Consider the following 16,401-nt stretch of genomic DNA (forward strand, 5'->3'; position numbering starts at 1 on the left):
AGGGCAGCAGCAACGACAGCAGCCTTTTCCACACGAGCCACTGTAGAAGAGATCTGCAGAGCGGCGACCTGGAAGTCTTTTCCCACATGTGTGAGATTCTATAGGATAGACCAAGTGGCCTTGGCGGTGGCGGCGTTTGCCAGAAGGGTCTTACAGCAGGTGGTGGAGATGTAAAAATAAATAAACAAAATAAAAATAGAAAACAACAATGTGTTAAAACCACGAAGTGGAATCAGTCACCCACCCCGGAAGAATAGCTTGGGTACAGCTAACCAGTTCCTGGAAGACTTCCCCCCACTGAAGGAGAACTGTACATTGGACCTACCTGAAGGTTCTTTCTCTTCAGTGGGGGAGACGTCATCCACATCCCACCTAAATTGGATACCAGAAATAGACCAGGGTGGCAAAAATATGGACTGCAACAGCACAACTTACAAATACCATGGACTGAAACAAAGATATAAGATGAGAATAATCCACGGACAAGGCTTGGACATAACTGGAGAGGTCAGCCTAGGCCACTCCAATAGGAGCCACGCAACAAAAGAAATTTGCATAGCCTATCCGAGTGAGCAGAGGCGTGACCTAACCAGTTCCTGGATGATTTCTCCCCCACTGAAGAGAAATAACCTTCAGGTAGATCCAATGTACCGTTCTACATACCTTGTCCATAGGCAACAGGAACGTGGGCTGTAAAGAGGATACACAGCCTTGCAGATGCTGACTGGGTCGGACAAATGGAGGACACTGTCAGAAGGGTCGTTGGAAGTTTCTGAATGGCTGTGTGGGCTCATATAGAGGGAGCAAGGTTTTCATTTGGGTGTGAGTTGTAAATCAATACAGCATGTAATACAAGAGAGGGGCACTTCATCCCTTCCTGTCTGCTGGCCATGGCTTTCCCTGGTCAGCAGAAAAGAAGGGGTGAAGTACCACACGGGGGCACTTCACTCCCACATTTCTACTGGCCAGAGAAAGCCACAACCAGCAGAAAGGAGGGGTGAAATGCTCTGTAGGAGGCACTTCACTCCCATATTTAACCTTCTAGTTTTGTTCCCCCTCGCTTCAAAGCAGTGGAAGGCAAAACCATAGGGTTAAATGTCTTGATTCCCACACACACACACACACACTTTAAATGCTTTGGATCTGCTCCCCATCACTTTGAGGGGGCGAATAGAAGTGGACGGTTCAAATGGCTCCAAGCCATTTAAACACTCCAGATCTGCTCCCCGCCACTTTGGCAGCGGGGAGGAGAACCGGAGTGTTTAAATGGTGAGGAGCCGTTTAAACCTAATAGCTGAGCTGTTTTTTGTGAAGAGCAGAAAGCACACGTTTAAATGGCTTGAAGCCATTTAAGTGTGGTACATGTCAAAGAAAAGCTGGGATTGAGAAACCAGTTCGCATAGACACAGGTCGTTTTATCAGGAAAAGTTTCATTCTGCTGTCCCATTCTTGCTTCCAATTTGAAGTTAGACTTAAAATGGTACTCTTTCTTTGCCACTTTTAAGAACATTTTTGCTCAAAATAGTTTGGCAGGCCAAACCGAGTGACAGAGGAATGATACGCAGTTTCAAGTGCTGTGTTTATCATTAGAGAGTGCTATTGATGTATGTCAGTTTGACAGCAAATATATACTGTGGGGAAACATTTCTGTGGTGACTCTTCCTGCTAGTGCCAGTGTTTTGCCAATTGGAGTCTTTCAGAGGGTGAGGCTCAAAATCTCTGTCCCAAGTCATTTGAGCATATTGGCATCAAGCTGCTTGTGCTTATTGTTTCATTTTAAATAAATTTCCACAAGGTGTTGTTTTCATCATGCCTTAACATTCTGTCTGGGAGCACTACAAGGCTAATAACTCTCTAAATTGGCACAGCATATTTGTTGCCGTGTGTGTGTGTGTGTGTGTAAATAATTGATTTCATTGTATCACACTCTGATCCTTTCCCATTGCGCATCAGCAAATTGTTTTCAAACCCTGGAGAGTAGGAAGAGGCCACGACTGCTGTTTATACTTAACAGTTTGACATTTGTACTACTTTCAAATAGAGAATCCTTTTGATGAGAGCATGCAGCCACAGCATAAACTAAATGCAGTGCTGCCAAGTTTTCTCTTGCTCCTCCAGCTGTGACTAGCTTCAGCACTGAAACTGGAGCAAGATCTGCAAAATAAAATCCAGTAGAACAGAATGTAATATTTGGCCTACTGCGCAGGTTTATTGTAAGGTCAGCATTGTTCTGTTTTTCAGAAGGAATATTACTAAGTATTGTTTGCATTTCTTAAATGGATTATCACCAGAAATCTGCTAGTGATTTTAGCTCATTAGTAAAGAGTCAACCCTCAAGATCCTTTTTTCAAAAGGCTGCACGGGGAATAAATGCACTCCGCAGGTAGATTCTGAGGATCAAACCACAACATCACATGTAATTCCTCCCCTGTGACTCTCTCCTTGTTTGGTTTTTATAAGAGATTTACCATGAAGGAGAGACTGTTAGGGCAGGTTAGCTTCAGTTCCATCCTTTGGTATTTTTTTCCTGCTTAAAAAATTCACCCAAATGTTCTATAAACTTTAGATCACAGCCTCTGAATTTAGTAAAAACAAAACAAATGTAGTTTGCTTTAAGTTTGAGGTGTCTGGAGTTATTTTAGAAAGCTTTCACCCAGTGTTCAGGGCTGAGAGAATCCTAGTGAAGAAACAAAATTTACCTATAGCATCTCCCTGAAATGATCCTGACTTTGCTGGCCAAAACCACCTGTTGGCTATACAGTGCAGCAGAGCAAAAGAAAGACGCAGCACACATGTGTACTAGCTTTAAAGAGTAAAGTTCACTAAATACTTATGGGGAAAGGGGACTGAGATTTTCAATCAACAAACATCCCACCTAGCTTCTCTAATCTACATCTTGTCACTGTGATGGCTGAAACTCGTGTCTGTGCCCCAGGCAAGAGTTAGAACAAAGGATGGTAAAACTTTCCTAACCCTCTACCCCAGGACATCTTCAGATATATTGGTTAGCTGATAGACAATCCTAATACCTACTCATTATGCATAGAGTCACCTACTGTTGGAAGATACTCTACTCTATTGGTCCAAAAGCTATCTGATAAGGAATTAGCATACACAACAACATGTTGATTCTTTTGGAGAGCATGCGCGTGACATGGGCGTGGTGAGGCATGGCAACGGGCAGATTCTCAGAATGCTCTGAGCCGCCTGATCCCTTTTTCGCCTTGTTAGGAGCCCCCCGGTTTCAGGTGGACTCCGCCGGAACTCCCGTAGAGAGGGCTGGCAGCAGGGGTCTTGTTTCAGCCCCTCCTCACTCTGGCAATGCTAGGGGGTGTTCGTTTATGCCCTGAAGCAGAGACGACTTGCGGAGTGGAACATGGCTGCCATGTTTTCCACATAGCCACGACCATGCGTCCTTTTAACTTTCTTTTGTTGTTTCGTCGGTTTGAAAGATACAGCAATGCAGCAGAATGGAGGAAGAGCATTGAGAAGGGAACTGTGAGTACATACAGCTTTGAGTTTTGTGAAAAGAGGATGGCTAGTGAAAGATCCCCGAAACTTTCTTTCCAAAATGGAGAAAAGCGGCTGGAGAGCGAGTGGGAGTAAACTATACGATTACTGTTGTGTGATATTTGCCCCTGGGGAATGACTTTCACACTTTGGTAACGAATTACAATGGACACAAAGTAGATAAATCAGGTTTTCTAAAGGAACGATTTCAGAATATAAATGAACTAATTTGAAGACAGGAAAAACTTTTTTAAAAAAATTATGATGACGTCCACAATAAGGGAAAAGGAGGAGGAACTCGATGAAAATACATTGGTGGGAGAGATATCGGTTGAACAATTCTTGAAAATATTGAGAGAAGAAATAAAAAAGGGGTTTGAATAAGCATGTGTAAATTTACTACAAAAATCACATAACCCTCAACTGGAAACAGAAACTAAAGAAAAGTCAGGAGAAGCTATTCAGAATGATATGAAGAACCCAGAATATCAGACTGAGAAAACAGAGGTTGAAATATTAAACCCACCAACCCCAATACTGGGGAAGAAAAAAATAAAGATAGAGACATCAAAAAAGAAAATGCAAAGAATACTCCCCAGAAGGAAAGGCAAATATAGACGAAGAAGAAAAAAGCGACCTGCGAGTAAATTTAAAGAGGACAGTACAACATGTGAACAGGATGAGTTGAGAGAACAGAGGAGGATTTTAGAAATAATTTGGCATACCTGCAAAGAAAGAAGGCACAAAGACATGTTGTTACCAAAAAATAGATTACAATCTCACAGGAGGAAAATTAAACTATATGGAAGAAATGAAATGTTTTTTATTTTCTCTGATAGGTTTTGCTGGAATGAACTGACCCTGAAAAGATTGTTATAATTTAAGATTAGTGTATTATTTAAGATGCTGTGGGTGGGTAGGTTTTAGTTAGAAAGTAATGATTATAGTATGGCTGTTATAAGTTTAGCTGGAATGAATTAGTGTGTTAAAATTGTATTTTTTTGGATAGGTTTAGTTGGAATGAATTGATCTTGAAAATATTATTATGATTATTATGATTTAAGATTAGTGTAATATTTCTGGTGTTATGGGTGGAAAGGTTTTAGTTACTTAGAAGGTGGGCATTATAAGCATGGGTGTTATAGGTTCAATTGGAAGGAAGTAACACTATAAGAATTGGTTTGATTTAGGTTTAAATTAAAGCCTATAGTGTTAAGTGGATGCAGATTTTTAGTTGAAGGGGAAGGTTATAGTAGGGATGCTTAATTAAAACAATTCCATTAAGATGGTAATTTAAATTAATAATTTAAAAAATCACAAGATAAAAATCAAAATTATAAAAAATTAAAGGCCAAAAATCAAAAGCAAGAAAATTAAAGATAATGGAGTAAACAAGAATACTTCCTTTGAGAGGATAAAGTAGATGATGAAAGCCAATTTGTTACCATTGTTTAATGAAAGAACTAGTAATATTCTGTAAAACATCTTTAATGGCTGCATGCACTCAGTGCGAAGTAGTTTTTGTGGGCTAGATACAAGAAAAACATGATTTCTTTGCTCTGTTGGATGGTTAATGGAATATGGTGAAGATAAGTGAAAAGGGACAAACAATATTTAATTAATATTTGAAAATTTGTGAGATCTTTATCTAATAGAGCATAATGAATGTTGAGACTGGCTAGAAGTAATTTATGCAATATTTATGTAGTTAACTAAGTAGTTAAAGCCCATTTGATGGAAATGTTCAAATTTATTTGCTGGAAGTAGGATGTGTTTGCTGTACATGGAAAATAGTGGGTGTATATGTATACATTTGTGTTTGTGTGTACATGTAGTATGTGTTTATTATTCATAAAATCTAATAAATATATTGCCACAAAAACATGTTGATTCTTTTCATGACACCAGGAAAGGAACTGCTTACATATCCCAACAACACCTCACTCTTCCAGGGATTAGGAGAGCAGAAGAGGCCAGTTGCTGGGTGCACCATCCAAGAGGGAGCTTCCATCAGAATGAGTAATCACAACTCAGGCACATGCCAAAAAGAAGGGAAGAAAAGTATTTTGTTTTGATGGATTTAGGACAAGTTTAGGGCAGAGTTGTAATCATTATAAGAAATATTCTGTTCTCAGTTGGAGGAATTCAGTGGAGGAGAAGATTATTCTTGAGTTCTTATAGGCTCTTTTACCACTAGTGCAAGATTCTATGTGCCTATGGCTGACAGCAGAAATAAATTTAATTTATTTAATTTATACCCTGCACCCTCTCCCCACAGGGGACTCTTGGTGGCTTTAAAAATACAATAAAAATACAATACAAATGACTAAATACAATAAATAGAGTAATAAAACCAATTAAAACATCAATTCAACAACAAATTACTTGGAGAAATCAAAAACAACTGGCCAGCTCCCTGGTTCATAATGTTAACCTAAGACCACCCAAAACAAAGCAGCCGTACATGCTGGAAGAAATCACAGGGCACAAACTTCCCCAGGTGGCTGATTCTAAAGAGAAGGGGCAACTACTGAAAATGCCCTTGCCCTGGTGGTTGACAAGCAGGCAATTTGTGGTCCAAGCACCTATAGAAGGCCCTGCACAGATGATCTAAGGAGGTGGGGGGCATACTGGAAAAGGCAGTCCGGCAGGCAGGATCCCCCCTGTTATGTCCAAATGTTTCTCAGAAGAGTATATTAAAAACTCTTGATAGCCCCACTGGTGGACCTCCTGATGCTACCTGGTATTTTTGGCCACTTTGTGACAAAGTGTTGGACTGGATGGGCCATTGGCCTGATCCAACATTGGCTTCTCTTATGTTGAGTCAGCTGATACAAGTGTGGAGGTTCTCATACACAGACATTTGATATTATACCCTTTTCACTATCACATTACTTGGATTTTCAAATGAATCATGCTCGTCTTGTTGTGCTGCAACTTCAAGTAGTTGCATTTAGTCCTGTGTTGATAATGTGCCAGAGACACTTCGTGGAGATATTTAGGCAACAACTCACTTAAACAATTGAATCTAAATATTAGTGCACTCCATACCATAGCAAAATATATTAAACATTACTAACCTAAACATAGATATTTTTGATTTTATATCATTCCAAATGTAACTCAATCTGTTATTTGGAAAGCAGGGAAAAGCTTGCATTAGCAAGGTCTTTACATAGAATTTCAGCAATACGAAGGAAAAGGTAGAATAAGGAGCAGTAACAGCTTACAGAAGCATGATAAGTAGATTATTTCATGAAGCTGCTTGACTAAAACAGCATATTAAAAGTGTTTTCATTACTTGAAGCAACAATGATTTAAATTAGATGATAAAATGTCAAATACATACTAATACAATCAACAGGAAAAAAATCTAATTCCATCAGAAAGTAAGGCCAGCAGAAAATATTGCAGTTTTAACTTTTTAGAAATGGGTTCTATGTTATTCGGAAACACTGCAGTTATATGATTTATACTAAATCATTTCTTTTTAGATAAATAGTAGAAAGCTTGGTCAGATAAAAATAAACAAACCCTCAACAAGCTATTATTGAAAACCTACCTGGAATTTATGGAGGTTTCAACTCTACCTTGTAATTCCACTGTAGTTTTCACTATTACTGTTATTGGCAATCTATGTTAAAGCGCAACCATTGTACCTATTCGTGATGTTTAGGTTTATGTTAGTGTATTGTTATCTGTTTGTATACAATATTAAAAAGTTAATTTTAAAAAGCTATTATTGACAACCAAACCGATATAAATAATGATTCTGTATAAATAAATCTGGATTGAAAAGTGAAGGAACAGTCTACAGTTGAGTCTACCTTGTATACCCTGTACCTGGTATAAACGGAAAACAGTGTTGTATCTGAATTTATCGCATGGTTTCAATTTTTCAACAAGATCAAACTTTTCAAAGAGTGTAGATATTTGGAAGTGTCTGGAAAGATCAAGTTACTAACTTGGAAAAAAGTTTATAGTTAACAGTAGTGTTCCCTCGAAGATTAATCGAGCTAGTTCACAATTTTTTAGCCTCTGGCTCACACTTTTTTGTCTTAGCTCAGGAAGGATGGCTCCAGAGTAAACTAATTTATGCAGTATCCAAATCGCTCACTCACAACTTTAATGGCAGTAGCTCACAAAGTAGAATTTTTGCTCACAAGACTCCACATCTTAGAGGGAGCATTGACTAACAGGTATGTTAGAACAATGTTATAAATGTTGGAGAAAGTACAGTCAGTGTTAAACCACCAAGGTACCAGTGGTTTGAAATCTGCCATTGTATTCTTGTGCTCCTTTAAAAAAAAAATTGTTGTGTTTTGTGTATTTTTTATATGTGCGCATGTGTGTGCATGTGAGTGTACGTGCACCTGGAAGTCATGGCAACCTCTGATGACTGACCCCTACTGGGGGCCCGGAGGATATTCAGAGAGGTGGCTGAATAAAGCCTGCCCCAGCCTCTCGCCTCTGGTATTTCAAGGAGGTCTCCATTCCAAGTACTTGCCAGAGTCGACCCTGCTTAGTTTCCGAGATCTGACGAGATCCGGCTTGCCTGGGCTATCCACATCAGGGCTCCTTTGTAAATATAATAGTATTAAAATACATTTTGAACTTTGAATAAGAGAGACACATTTTTAACTGTATAATGAGCAGAGAATTCAAGTATGGAATGACCATGAGAATGTACACATGAGGATTGTCATCTGTCCAAGTGTTTGGTTTGTGTTTTATAAGGTTTTATATTTGTTGTTTGCCATCCTGGAAGCTTATCAATATAAGGAAGGGAGAAGGGAGGAAGTGACAAGACGTGGAGGAGAGGCAAGGAAAATTGTGGGGGAATGGAATGACCCCTCCTCTGAGTTTTCGTGGCCCCCACTTGTACCACTCTAAAATAATAAAAATAGTTTAATTATTTTAAATCACTAACTTTTAAGAATGACAGCACTGTGTTTCTCATTATTAATCGAATGAGTGCTCTATAAATTGAATTGGAAATTCTGGAGAGTTATTGAGATCAGAGAAAAAAAACAGCCCAGTCCAAGTGTGAATTCCAGTGTAAGGTATTCATCAGATACTGTATCTGCCAGTTTGGTGTAGTGGTTAAGTGCGCGGACTCTAATCTGAGAGAACCGGGTTTGATTCCCCACTCCTCCACTTGCACCTGGCTGGATGACCTTGGGCAAGCCATAGTTCTGATAAGAGCTGTTCTTGAAAAAGGGCAGTTTCTGTCAAGAGCTCTCTCAGCCCCACCTACCTCACAGGGTGTCTGTTGTACGGAGGGGAAGGGAAAGAAGTTTGTAAGCCGCTCTGAGACTCCTTTGGGTAGTGAAGGGCAGGGTATAAATCCAATCTCTTCTCTTCTTCTTCTTCTTCCCTTGTACTATTTTATAGTATGACAAAATATACAACAACAAACTAGTGTTGTCAAAGGACGGGTGCAGGGGTTCACATGCGCCCCCCTCTTGTACATGATAAAGTTTTATGCACTTTTTTTTTAATTAATACAATCTTTTTAGAACAATTAGCGCATCCAGCAAATGTAAAGTGAACTGAAATCACCTCAGGTAATTCAGCAATATTTTATCAAACAGTAAAATATAGTTTACAACCCATTATTTCAACTATAGCTCCCTGAAAGCACATGCGCAAGCACTTTGAGCATTTATGAGAAAGGGGTGGAAAAAAGTGATTTTGAGTGTAAGGACAGGGATGACAATTCAGAAATCATATTGTGTTTAATTCTGTGTGAATTATTACATATATATGTTGATCTGGTGTTTTAAAAAGGAATGAGCACAGTGTTCACTGTACAGTACAGTACATACATATGTTTGCATTTACATTTTTGATGCTTTATTGACTTATAGGTCCCTGCTGACCTTCAAAATGAAGTTCTGATTAGCCTGCTTGAGACTGACCCAGATGTTGTCGACTATTTGCTGAGAAGAAAAGCTTCCCAGTCATCGTGAGTAATGTTGTTTTCCTTCTCCTTCATATGTCTTCCATTGGGAATTTGTTTTTATTGGAATTACTCAAAGGCCTGTTAAAACTGATTTAAAGAAACAAGAATGTGCCTTCTGCTGGCAGTAATGATGTCAAATAATTTTGATTTTGTATCTGAAGTGAGAGGTTGCAGACCCAGGCTCTTTAGAATCATGACCACAATTTGTGTCTGTAGGTTTTCAAAGCATAGCCTGTATGTTTACCAAATAGGCATAAGTTCATGCGTTACTTTGTGACCTAATAAGTGGGTGTGGCTGAGAATTTTTAAAGTGTGTGCTAATCAAAAATAGGAAATGATAATTCCATGTATATGGCTGTTAAATGTGTGTAGGGTTTTCTAGATAACTTTTGCCTGATCCAGCTGCTTTCTGGTGGTATAAAAATCCATGCACCTACAGAGCTAGCTTCCCTGTTGCAGTGAATTCCATTTGCCTAAGGCTGAGACTGCAGGTAAAGGTGCAAATGACGCTTTGGATCAAGTTCCTTAGTTTGTTGCAACAAAGGCTAAAATTAGTTGCTGTAGATTTTCTGGGTTGTGTGGCCATGGTCTTGGCATTGTAGAACCTAAAATGTTAAACCATTTTATATCAGGTGTTGGTTGACACCTTCTTTTCCTGACACTCTGGAGAGCCACTGGCAGTCATAGCAGACAGTACTAAAGTAGACTTGTACCCTCTGTTTACAGTAGGTTTAAGCATGTATGTAATTCAGCTGGACCATGTCACACATGCAGTTAAATGCCTTGGTGCTTTGATAACTTGCAGCTTTCTTCCACTGATAGTTTCCTCATAATTTTATTGAAAAGTTGTTCCAGCATATCAGTGCTTTCATTAAATTTGCTTATTTTTTTCAGCCTCAAGGTGGCAGGTCATTCTTTCCATAAAACTGGGTGGAAATAGGTGGCACAAGTAACAGTCCACCCCATTTTAATGATGATAAATATAAATGTCACTAAGAATGTAGGGAATGGCAGGCCCTTTGTCCTCGTTATAATATTAATAAATTCCCTATCACCTAACTTGTGAAGAGGCATCCTAGAGTCACTTTCGTATGTTTGATGTCAGTATGTTTCCAGCTGTAACCATGAAGTCATGGGAAAGAATTTGGCTAGAAGATTAGAGGGATGGTCATTCAGCATGAAAAGAATGTGATGCTGTTTCTATCCCATTCTGGAAGAATGGCTACAAATTAACCGGGTTATTTTTTTCCCGATGAGAAGTTGAAAGCAGGAAATAAATATGAGATACGGGTGTAGTTAACAACAAAACGAACCACTCAAATCTATAATGACTCGTCTCCTGGGACAATGCGGACGATACTTGATTATGGATTTTAAATCTAAACCAATGGCATGGAAAATTTTGCAGCTCTGCAGTAGGATGTGAGCACGTGGACTGCAGAGGATGTAATTGGCTCCATAGCAAAATGTGTGAGAACCGCTTCGACACTTCTTTCTCATACTAGTTGTCCTAAGACTGCTACTGCTAAAAAGTGCACAGTGACTCTGTATATGGCTCTTGATGACTTTTCAAATGCTTTCTTGCCTCTGAACTTAGTTAATAGTCTACACATTTTCCTGTTTCTTATCACTGGATTTTTTTTTTTTAAAGGACTTCCCTTGATATACTTTGTGTCTTTACAGAACAGTAATAAAACACAATGTGGCACAAGAACACCACTAAAGCTCCAATGATAAACCTCTTGTTTCTGGATTTTATTTTTTACCCATCTTCTAATATTATTAGACTTGCAATCATGACATTTTGGATCTCCTAACATAAAATTAAGCTGCCACTGAAAATCTGGAATAAAAGTTTGGTTATATGGTTCCATATTAAATCCTAAATAAAGCAGGCAGTGGTCATTTAAGTTCTTCTTAGGGATTCTTTTTTCAGAAGAGATAAAAAGTCACTAAGCTAATTCAAGGTAAGCTGCTCTACAAAATTTGCAAGCTTGTTCATGCAGTGTTTTGTGAGTGTCTTTTCTCTACCCTTAGCATTTCTTGTGTTAACTCACTTTATTGCACATTTCCTATATATTTGCCAAATTTTACATATTAGCCTGCCAGCAGCACTCAAAATACACAGTTGTTAACCAATGAACAAAAACTAATCTCATTATAATGAAGCAGAAGGAGTGTGGCACAAGAAATTAGTTCTACTTCAACTATAATTTTTCCATGTGTTCAAAATGTCTAAAACATCTGTTGATTTATTTTAATTGTCTTAGATATAGTGTGATATATTGTGATGGTGGATTTAGTTTGAAGGTGAGAAAACTATCTCATCAGTGTTCGTTATGAAATCATTTCCATCATTTCCATTCCAGTAGCCATGATCTTGCTAGTTATTGTTGAACTGTACTACAGCTTAACTAGACTGAACTTAAAATCTTTCTGTCTGTCAATTTTTATCAGAAACCCTGAAATGCTCCAGTCAGAAGGACCATTTTCCATGGGAGGCAGACATTCATCCACAGATTCAAATAGAGCCTCAAGTGGTGATGTCTCCCCTTATGACAATAATTCCCCGGTGCTTTCTGAACGCTCTCTATTGGGAATGCAAGAAGATACAGCTCTCGGTTCCGAGCGGTTATTCAAAGTACCTGAACAATGTACATTAGTCAGCAATTTGCAGCCAAAATCAAGAGAGAATTCACCCGGATCATGGTTTGGGAAAGGTATGGCCAGCCCATAAGTTAGCTAAAGTCTCATTGTTTTTCATGTCATTGTGTAAACTACTGAGCAGATATTTCCACATGGCATAATTTTCTCTGATCACCACTATCCCTGGATTATAACCATGACCATGTTTTGTTTGTTGATGGTAGAAGAAACGCTTCATTTAAAGCCTTCTGGCATGCCATTATGAGAAGTGATTCTACATAGACTAATTTGGCAGACCTGGCAGCGGTGGTGACCTGGGCCTCCATAGAAAGTGAGGCATCCAGAATCACCCCTAAGCTCCCCACGATTTGGGCTGGCATGAGCTGTGTGCTGTCTAAGGCAGGGAGCGTAATTCCTGATCCCACCACCCTCCAGCTCAGATACAGGACCTCCATCTTCGCTGGATTTAATTTTAATCGACTTTGCTGTAGCCACCCAGTTACAATCCCAGGTCAGACCTTCCACCACCTGTAGCACTTCCATCCTGTCAGGATTAGGCTTCAGTTTATTAGCTCGCATCCACTCCAAAATTGTCTCCAGGCATTTTCATGGTTTCTACAGCCTCTTTAGGATTAGTGGAAGTGCAAGATAGAGCTGATTGTCATCCGCATACCAGAAATTAGCCAGCCCAAATCTTTGGATTACCTCACCCAGTGGTTTCATGTAGGTGTTAAAAAGAGCACAGGGGACAAGATGGAACTTTGTGGGACCTCAACCCTTTGGCTTATGGCACAATATAAACTTAAGAGGCTGATAGTGAGAAAGACATTCAAGCTTTATTCAAGTGCCATAGTAAACCACAGGTTTTTGCAACAGATACAGCTTCTTATGCCTGTATCCTCTTCTCCTCATCCCTTCTTATATGGAGAATGACTGAAGATTCCTAGTTTGAAACAAACTCTGGGTATCCCCAGACGTACAAAATGCAGGAGTCCAAGTTAATTGTAATCTATTTGTATGAATCCTGGTTTATTGGAAGTAGGCAGCCTAGGAGCCTGCATTCATTTGCCACAGGAAACAGACATTTCAGTCCAGGAATCCGTAGTCAGATTTCATGTGAGAAAACTGGAGAGCCGGGCAATCATTGGCACGAGAAGCAAGCTGCATTGTGGCAAATCCTGACAGTGCAACATCTGGATACAGTTGATGGGGTCAATTATTACTTAATTTGCTAGTCAGTTTATATCCTTCCTTTTTAAAATGTCATTGGTACTTGTGTTGCTTTTAGTGTTGTGCTGTTGTGAAACTCTTGAAAGAAACATGTCTTCTTCTGTTGATGAATCTTTGGGTCAAGGTCTGAAGGACTGAGAGTCAGAGTTTTTATATTTTTTTAGGGTTAGCTATTCAGATAGCTGAAAAGAAGCCTACTCCAACTCTTATTACACTAGGGCATCATCCTTGCTTGTGGCTAAGATGTTCTTCAGATCGTGCCCATTGTTTCTTCTAGAGAATTCTTATGAGATCTTTTGCATTCATAGTCCCTCTCTTCCTGTTAGATGATTCCGAGGACTATTTCAACATCTGGGGGACTTGGCATTCAACACTGAAAAGTGGTTCCAAAGATCAAGGAATGACAGGTATGGATTGTAGTTGTTTGAGTATGCCTGTATTTGTTGAATGATTTGACTGTTCACATGAAAAGTATTACATTGGAAAGATGTTAGGTACCAGTTACACTGGAAGTGTGCCATAACCATACTGTGCTGCATTCACAGATCGATCTGTTTTATTTGCAGTAAGATTTGACCTCATGACATTCACAATAATATGTGTTTCCTTAACAGGCAAATTTGTATTCACCCCCTCCCCCGGTGGGTTTTATTCAGGAATGTGGGGTGTTCATGCTATAATATAGTCCACTGGCTGTTCCCCTCAGGTGTTCATGAAGCCATCAGGATGCCTGTGGAAGCTCACATGCAGGGCATTTGACAGCATGGGACTAACTTCTGGGTAGAGAGAGTGTGGTGTAGTAGTTAAGAGTGGCTGGCTCTAATCTGGAGAACCAGGTTTGATTCCCCACTCTTCCACGTGTGAAGCCTGCTGGGTGACCTTGGGCGAGCCACAGTTCTCTCAGAACTCTCTCAACCCTACCTACCTCACAAGGTGCTTGTTGTGGGGAGGTGAAGAGAAGGTGATTGTAAGCCACTTTGAGAGTTCTTGAGGTAGAGAAAAGTGGGGTATAAAAACTAACTCTTCTTCTAGTATTGTTCCACATGTTACGTGCTTAGAAACTATACCTTTTAACAATGTATTTTTGGTGAACATTATGTGGTTTATTGATAATCTTCTATGTGGGCCTTCAGGATCATACGGAGACATATATGAGAGCAGCTCACTGCGGCCAGGGCAGTGCTCTCTTTCTCAAGGAAACTTATCACTGCCTTCACCTCAGTGGTCAGAGAGCACTGCAGAATTGGACAATACAAAGCAAATCATCCGAAGGAGTCATACAACTGCTGCCCTTCCTGAATGTCGTCCTCATCCACCTCTCTCCCGGGTTTGCAGCACCCCACAAATAGAAGGTAGCAGAAGGAGTTCCAGTCGGTCCAACTCAGAGCAGCATTTTTCGACTAGTAGCACAGAGCACTTTGTGGACTGTGATTCAGACGCAGCTTGTTTGCACCGCACAACAAAACCATGGTACCAAAGGCAAGTGGAAATAATTCGAAAAGACCGGCCTCCACCACCACCTTATCCTGAGATAGTGAAGCAAAGCTCCACTTCGTCCCTCTGGCTAGCAGCCTCTTCAGCAGACAAGGCTTCATCATGGGGGCTTCAGAGACCAGAAACCCATTCAGGGACTATAGGGGGAGGGAAAGCAATGACTCAAGTGCCGGAACAATCTGCCCTGTGTGAGGAGCAACAGGACAGCACGGGAACCAACTGTTCCAGTCCGGACAGCAAGCAGAACAGTAAAAATCTGACGGAGCCAGACTGGCATGACTGGCAGAGAGATCGGTGGCAAATCTGGGAGATTTTATCGCCTGATAATCCAGATGCCCTCCCTGAAACGTTAGTATGAGTTGAGATGTCAGCAGAGTCCATGCTTTTCCCAGCTAGGGAAGGGATGGTAACAGCGGATTTGATTCCAGTCTTGTTTTATATCAAGCAAATGTCATTTAATTTTTTTTTTAAAAAAAACTATGTTCACTTTATATAAATTTAATAGCACTGTAAAGCAGTCATCTTACAGATACATTTTGTTCCTGGTTTTGTAGTCATCGTAAGAAGGAAAAATAATATGACAATTCCAGTCTTAGTCACTCTTAAAATAAGCTTTGTGTACAATAAAACTACAGCTTCTGTGTTGCTAAGATGTATTTATGTATCTACAGTTCAGGTGATTATATTTTGCAAAGATTTTGTACGATAATATTGTGTTCATGTGCAGAAGGCAAATAACCTTGACTGCTTTTTTTAAAAAAAAGAAAAATATTTTAATCACTGCACTTAGTTATGTTACCACAATATGCATTGAGGCCCCCTTAGAAAGTGCACAAGCTGGTTTCTGTGCTTTTAACTAACCTGATTTGTGAGAGACATATATTTTCACTGCCTGCAAGAAACACTAATGTGGAGTGAAGCCATGAAAAGCCATATATTTTATAGTGAGCAAGTTAAAGGGGAAGAGTATCTATGGAATTATTTTGCTTGTAAGCAAAATTTAAAATTTGTTGCAATATGACAACATATGTGTGTGCCTATATATATATATATATATATTTAGAGTCTATTAGAAAGCATACTCATATAACCCTTCGGAAGCAAGGCCGTGCCTAAACCAAATTACAAATGGAACCAAAAAATTCTCTCTCCCATTCCATAACCTCTGAAATTTTATATGCACAGTACAGTACCTAATATATATTTATAAATACATTTTTAAAGTCAAACTGGAATCCAAATTAATACCAAAAGTTAAGATCTGTAACTTACAGCAAGACTTTTTTCCTCTTATTAAACCAACAGTGATTTCAGTATTAAGGAAAGGCTTTTATTTCTATGTTAGATAAGTATTTACAGGATCCCATGTATTGATTTCGAAGTTAATATGACCATTATATGAAAACGGTGCCAAATGTTTCCCATCAGTTACTGCTATGTCTTACTTGTTACAAGTCACGGTTAACACAAATTGTAATTAAACTGCAGAAATATTTTGGCCAGCAGGTGGCAATGTGTTCTTGTTTTTAAGGTGTCCCCCCCCCCATTTGAGAAGG

At 39.4% G+C, this 16,401-nt stretch overlaps 1 protein-coding gene across 1 annotated transcript in view; it reads left to right on the top strand.

Moving 5' to 3' along the window:
- ARHGAP6 (Rho GTPase activating protein 6) overlaps positions 1 to 15,203 on the top strand; it is a gene marked incomplete at its 5' end in the record, with an annotated part of 31,363 nt that extends 16,160 nt beyond the window's left edge. Inside the window, 4 exons of the mRNA XM_015423137.1 lie at positions 9,381 to 9,478; positions 11,933 to 12,195; positions 13,678 to 13,758; positions 14,485 to 15,203. Of these exons, the coding sequence (XP_015278623.1) occupies positions 9,381 to 9,478; positions 11,933 to 12,195; positions 13,678 to 13,758; positions 14,485 to 15,203 (1,161 nt within the window). The remainder of the gene's footprint in view (positions 1 to 9,380; positions 9,479 to 11,932; positions 12,196 to 13,677; positions 13,759 to 14,484) is intronic.
- Positions 15,204 to 16,401: the final 1,198 nt, after the last annotated feature.

The sequence above is a fragment of the Gekko japonicus genome, unplaced genomic scaffold, assembly GCF_001447785.1.
Source record: "Gekko japonicus isolate JY-2015 unplaced genomic scaffold, Gekko_japonicus_V1.1 scaffold478, whole genome shotgun sequence".
Classification (NCBI taxonomy): Eukaryota; Metazoa; Chordata; class Lepidosauria; order Squamata; family Gekkonidae; genus Gekko; species Gekko japonicus.